The sequence below is a fragment of the Barbus barbus genome (genome assembly GCF_936440315.1).
Source record: "Barbus barbus genome assembly, chromosome: 14".
NCBI classification, from domain to species: domain Eukaryota; kingdom Metazoa; phylum Chordata; class Actinopteri; order Cypriniformes; family Cyprinidae; genus Barbus; species Barbus barbus.
The window spans coordinates 10,471,976-10,478,834 of NC_136742.1; the positions used below are offsets into that span (position 1 = coordinate 10,471,976).

Here is a 6,859-nt window from a genome sequence, read left to right on the forward strand (position 1 = left end):
ACTATCCAATACACATACACTAACAGATGTTTATACACACAAAGCTACTTGCTTATGCTGATACTTGTGATACACATGTGTTCAGGATTGTGCACAAGAATGACGCCAAGCTGTATGTGTATATACTTATATTAAAACTGTTAAATTGATGTAAATTTTTTAGTTTAATTAATTAAATAATAATAATAACAACAATAAGTAGTAGTAATAATAATAATAATAATTTTTCAATATAAATATATTTATTTAAGAATTGTAATGCCATTTGATATAATTAGTAATTAAATGTTTATATTAAATAAAAATTTGATTAGAAGCATTTAATATTTTGACCTTAAATTAAATACATTTCAATAAGATTTATAATACAATTTATTATTAACTGTTTAGAAGCATTTTAATAATAGTAAATAATAAAATATACATATCTTTTGTACAAATTGATATTTGTAATTAAAATGTTTGTTAATGTTTATTAAAATACAAACATTATTAGGCACTTTTTAATGTTTTGACTGTAATTCTAATTTTTAATAATAATAATAGCTGTAATATTTCAAGTTAAATGAATGTCTATATAAATTGTAATGTCATTAATATAATTTGTAATTAAAATGTTTATATTTAAAAAGATTAGAAGCATTTTAATATTTTGACTGCAATGTTCATTTTTAATACAAATAATAACAGTATTTCAAATTAAATAAATTAATTTCTGTACAAATTGCAATGCCATTAATGTAATTTTTAATTAAAATTGTATATTGAATTTTAAAAAATAATAATAATTCTAAAAGCATTTTAATATTTTGACTATTTTTCACAGTTCAAGTCTACCGCCAGCAAAAGTGTTTCTGTTTTGGGCTTAATGGCCATGATGGCAGATGACCCGGAGCATCCCGACGTCTTCCTGCTGACCGACTCTGAGCATGGTGAGACAGCCAATCACAAGCCTTATACTCGGACAGCAACAAATCACAAGTTTTGATCAAAGAGACATGAACTATCACTGAAATTAAGCCTGTTACAAAACATCTGTTCAGTCGATAATGAGAATTAGTATATAATAATATGCAATTTTCTTTAATTATTCTTTTTGTGTGTGTGTGTGTGTGCCATCAGGAAACTCGTATAAGTTCCAGGCAGGGAACAGAATGAATGCTCTGCTGTGGTTCAAACACTTGAGTGCAGCTTGTCAAAGCAACAGGCAACAGGTGAGTGTGTGTGTGTGTGTGTGTGTGTGTTGATTTATTCAGCTCAGAGCGTATTTATCTCAGTGTTCTTTGTAGAGAAAATGCACCATATAAACCATTCAGTGCCCTTCGGTGTGCACTTACTGTTCAGAGCGTTTCCATGCGAAGGCTGCATTTCTAGCATAAATTGTAGATGTGAATTGCTCCTCGGGAGATGCTATTGTGTTGAAATAAATGTGGGAACATTTTGCTGTAACCTTCGGTTTTGAAGCAGCAAATCACTGACTGTATCAGTGGGATCTATCAAATTAAAAGCATTTCATATAATGGCGTTTTGAAACCTCTTGATTCCAAGTACATGGGTAAGACTGACCTACAAAACCATGTTTCATCCACAGGTGTTTAGATCTTCATTAAACTGAACAATGACACTGCCCTCTAGTGCTTGAATTTCAATAGACACTTCCTTCAAGTGCAGTGTTGGAGAAGCTAGTTTGAAATGAGCTATTCATTATTTACAAGGGTTAAACTCCAGTCAAGCTACTCTTTTATAGAAAGTTATTAACTACATTACAAGCTAGAACTACAGGAATTATTATTATGGCTTTTTAAATATGAGCCTGTAGTTATCAGATCATGATATAATGTCCAATTTAATCAGCATCATTTTATATATGTATGTATATATATGTATTTGTGCATCTTTTTAATTTTTCAGCATCTTTCTAATATGCTGATTTGCAAGAAACGTATTATTTTCATTAATGTTGAAAACAGTTGTGCTGTTTAATAGTTTTGTGAAAACATTGATACGTTTAGTTTTTTAGGATATTTTGATGAAGAGAAAGCATTTATTTGAAAGAAATCTTTATAAAAATCTTTCATTTTTAATTATGCAAATGTATTTTATACATTTGCAGACACTAGTTGGTGCATATTTTGATTGCACTCAAACACTTATAACTAGTTATAAATATAAACCTTGCATTTTTTTGCATTTGTAAGATATTTCAAGCCCTTGGACTTTTGCTGGGATAGACATTTAATGATAGGACCTCATGGAACTTTTATCTACAAACTTTCTCCAGAGTATTCGCCATCTCAAATAGAATAGAATAGGCTAGTAGATATCAGTACAGGATCTTGTGAAATCATGCAGATCACTTTCAGATTTTCACATTGTCACTTTCTCTTTTTCCATTTCAGGTTCCAGCGAATCTAATGTCCTTCGAATGAGTGAGATCAGGGCGAATCAAACACATGGAGAGCTCATGAGTGGCCGGATGACAGGAGAGCAGAGGAATATGAAGATCGCTGGGGAAGGAGGAGAGGCCAGAGACGAATAAAAGAGCAAATGACTCGTGTTTTGTGTGCATTGAAGCTTTTCCACTGCCATTACCCAGCCTGAACCCCACAGCAAACTCCTCGAGCAACACTGCCTTAACAAGCAGAGTGTGAGTGTATGTGTGTGTGAAAGAGAGTGATGCAACGCCCCCAGCAGCAACGGTGTCCCCTCCGCTGGTTTGACCTGAAAGGACCCGATTCCTCCTTCCTTTTACATTCATTTACACTTCCTGCATCTTCCATCTGATTCCCAGCAAGCAATGAACTTGGATTCTTCTTGGGCTCTTCTTGAAGGACTCTTCATGGACCTCTGGAGTTTGTTTACACCTTCTTTACCTTGTTTGTTGCTTGAGTTTTATTTTTGTAAATCTAATCAGCGCTCCTTCTTCTTTGACCAAACACACGCAGGAAACTCTCCGGCTCTGCACAAGACGTTGATTGCATCTTCACACACTTGAGTTAGGCTAATGCAAGCATGACACAAGATTTTCCACAAATAGGTTCAGCTGCAGCAAATGGAAGTCCCTCATTTATTAAAATGCAACCAGAAAGGGCTCCGATACTCTACTAATTCCAGATGAAGTGAAACTCTTTATCTTCTGAAAGTTTCTATTCAACTTCTGTGCTGTTTTAGGGATTCTCCAAACTTCTTTTTAGCTCATATCAACACAAACACACACAAACATGTTTGTTTTGCTTGAAGGCACCCAAGATGTTCAAAACCAGGGTGTGTAGGAAGAAAAGATTGACAATGGAAGAGCTCATCAAGCAGGAACAACAAGATGTTTGTAGCCACTCCTTTATGGTAAGACTCGTACAGCTTCAAAACATCTGCAATAAGCACACCGGTTTACACAGGTTCAGTCAAACAGTAAAAGAATCGTTTGTTCGCTTTTTGAGTCGTTTATGAGGACACACCTACGTAAACACACTTTTTAAGCTGTGAATGTTAGTGGGCGCAGATGTCAGATGGTTTACATCCTCAAACTTGTATTTAGTCCCATTATATTTAGGTTTTTTTTCCAATGGAATAGTGTGAATGGTGGGAATCGGAGCAGGAGATAAGGCACTGCTTGTGTTTTCTCTGCATCAATGGCCCACTGCTATTTTTATGTCTTTTGCTTTAATGTGGTTTTATTTGATTATTTTATTTCAGTATTACTGGGATAGTTGCACATGTCTAGACTATTTAAATTGTCTGTTACATTAACATGTTATGTATGTTTTTGTCATTTTCATTTTGAAAGTAACGCCACCATGACTTGGCTTTCTTCTCGTTGAGCCATAAAGCTTCTTGTTTGCTCATTTAGAGAACAGCTTTATCAGTTTCTACTGGGAACAAGAGATTATGGCGGTTAAGCTCAGAACTAACGATTAGCGTTCTGAGGCGTAACGGAGCAGGGGGCCTTATCCCGCCGGACTTGGATGTCTCAAGACGTTCGATTAGATGGGTCCATCTTTATCTTTCGATTTCACTAGATCCTCCTGTTCTTCTGTATTTCACGGACCAGTGTGTCTTTCCAGGCTCAGCTCTACTGTTTCCAGTCGGGTGGAATGTCAAAGTCGTTTTTCAAATGGGAAGATCTTGGGTAATAAAGGACATGAATCCAACTTTGCTTGGATGATGATTGCAAGAAACTTCTTCCAGAGTGTCGAGGTGCTGCAGTGTTTTTGTTTGACCGACAATAATAAACCAAATTGACATGAAAAAACGGTAATGGAGGAGTTGGCAACTGGTTTATACTCGGCCTGACTTCAATAACAAGTTATCACCATTTCCTTTGTGGTGTTTTTGTTTGGGATTTGAGTGGAGATGATTGGATGCTGAGGTAGAGGATGGGAAACTGGCCATCTTGCATTGCTTGTCTTCTTAAAACAATATTTTTGTAAGGTATCTTTATTCCAAAAGGGAGGATTTTATAGGAAATGGGGTGTCCAGCACAGGCAATATTGAGACATTTGAGAAATGCTGGTTGTGACAGGTTAGCTGATCTGGGGTAGTTTTTGTTTACATGCGTTTGTATTGTTCTGAGCCTTTAATATCAAGTATTAGCACTTTGGGTTGTAAAAAAGCTATCTGAAGCTCTGCCACATAAAAGATGAGGGGAAAAAAAGCTATGGGAGTCAATCAGAAAAATGAGACACTCGAAACGCTGTCGACAAAGTGTTTACATGATAAATGAACATGAATGTTATTTTGGTTCAAGCTGTGAAAGTCCCGTGAGGCTGGATTGTCATTTTTGAGCTGTTGTGAAAGCACAGGCAGAGAAGTTTCAGAAGATTTTGACCAACCACATAAACTTGGCACCATGCAAGAGTTAAAGGAGAAAGGTGTTGAAATGGGAATTTTTCTTAATAAACGTAGGGGAACATCACGCCAGACATTTTACAGAAATGAGTTATGCATCTTGACAAGCAGGGACTTGGACCAAAGTAAATTATGATACGGTTGGTTCTGTGGCATTTTCTAGTTTTCTTTCTCTAAGCGTTAGGATGAGGGTTGACGTTATGGAAGAGTACGAGCAAGAAACTGTGTATGGTTAATAAATGGAGACAGAAGAACAGTGGGAAATGTGATTAAGCTGCCTCTGTTATCTAATACATTTTTGGACCTTTTCTGGATTGTTTTTGTTCCAGTTGTTTATTATTTCACACTACATCTCTTTCTCTCTCAGTCTCTCTTTTTTTTGTGAACAGTAATGAAATAGTTTCAATGAAATTGTCCATGACATTTATTTCATGGATGTTTTTCCCCCTAACTACAGTAATGATAAATGTTATTTTTGTTGTTGCTGGTTTGTCTTTTTCTCCTTTACAGTTCATGTGTTATGTTCAGTCTTTTCAGTGAGATTCTCTATATCTCCAGCATACTTTGTACTATTTGGTTTCACTGTCTTTATATGTACAATGCGTATAATATCATGCACACACACACGTGATATTGACAGATGGACTTCTCATCTTCTCTGCCACTTTCTTTGGCTGTTTGAACCTCACCGCATCACTTGTTTTATGTGGTGGTGTATTACAACGGACTGATATTTGTAGTGAGTTGTTTAAGAAATTAATTTCCTTGTGTGTGTGCGTGTCTCACTCTGTGCCATCCTGTGTCACCTGCTCCCACCCACCTTATAACCTCTCTGGCTGACCCCATGCCGGCTGGGACCCATGACCCAGGGTAGCGCTATGACCTTTGACCTGAGAGATGTGCTCCTGGGTTCCAGACAGGACAAAACTAATAAACACTTTTGGTTGATTGTTTTTTAATCCAGTGGTCCCCGTGTCTTCTTTTGGCTGAGGATGTGGCTTTGTTCGGAATTGCATATGAATGTAATTACAGCAAGGCACTCAAAAAGTAATTATGATGACTTTTAATATCTCTTTGATCAGAGTTAATATAGTTTTTGTTTTGTTATAATGTACCATATAACTAATGTGTATTGTTGCACATTGTATGCAGTAAGTAATGTATATACTACAAGCGGTATATTTGATTCTGAACATCATTTGCGTGTGCGTACACACCTAAGCTAGTGGTACAACTCGGTAGTCTCTACTGTTAAAGTAAAATAAGTGATTCTTTATAAATCTCTGCATCTAGGTGTGCTGTTCCACTTTTAAATGTGTGATCCTTTGTCTTTCAGTGGGTATTTTTAGCTGCATATACAGTGTACAGCAAACTGTACTGCAGAGAGGTGGAGGAGGACAGAATGTTTCTGATAAAACTACATTTTACGCAAAAAGGGCTTCACTAGATAGGTATTGTTTTGCAGTAAACACAAAAGGAGTTTTGCTACAATTCCCCGGGTTAATGGCAGAGGTTGGTGACTACTGCTGTCAAGCTCTAAGGAGGACAACACAGAGTCTTATGAAGTCATGGGTGTTTATTGAGGAATCAACAAATTAGTTGTTCAGTAAATAGCTTTAAAAAAAATAAAAATTATGTTCTGGCTTGACGGTTCAATTCAGTTTTTTTATATGTGTGTGTGTATATATATATATATATATATATATATATATGGCATCTAACAATGCCTTAAAAGACAGTTAATCTTAAAAAAATAAAAAGATAAGACATACACATAAACCCAAATAGGAAATAAAACAGTTATTGAATAAGCATGTCCTTTTCGGTGTCTAAACATTGGTGTCTCATATTTTAGAGCAGTCAATGCAATTTGGGAAAGAAATCAAACCTTTATGTATGTGAAAATATTCAGATGTAACCCCCTTTGTAATCGTTAACGGTTTCATAACTAATTTAATTACACTTTTTTTTCTGGTTACACTTTATTTTAAGGTGTCCTTGTTACAGTGCAATT

General features: G+C 35.6%; 1 protein-coding gene across 4 annotated transcripts in view; it reads left to right on the forward strand.

The window, feature by feature from the left end:
• LOC306879732 (ras-specific guanine nucleotide-releasing factor RalGPS2-like) overlaps positions 1 to 5,803 on the forward strand; it is a 132,388-nt gene extending 126,585 nt beyond the window's left edge. For 3 of the 4 annotated variants that reach the window (XM_079432890.1, XM_079432889.1, XM_079432888.1), the window contains 3 exons: positions 827 to 932; positions 1,123 to 1,214; positions 2,400 to 5,802. In XM_079432890.1, the coding sequence (XP_079289016.1) occupies positions 827 to 932; positions 1,123 to 1,214; positions 2,400 to 2,429 (228 nt within the window). In that variant the 3' untranslated portion in view covers positions 2,430 to 5,802. Of the gene's footprint in view, positions 1 to 826; positions 933 to 1,122; positions 1,215 to 2,399 lie in introns of all 4 variants that reach the window. The other variant, XM_079432887.1, reaches the window with a different exon arrangement.
• The last annotated feature ends 1,056 nt before the right edge of the window (positions 5,804 to 6,859 follow it).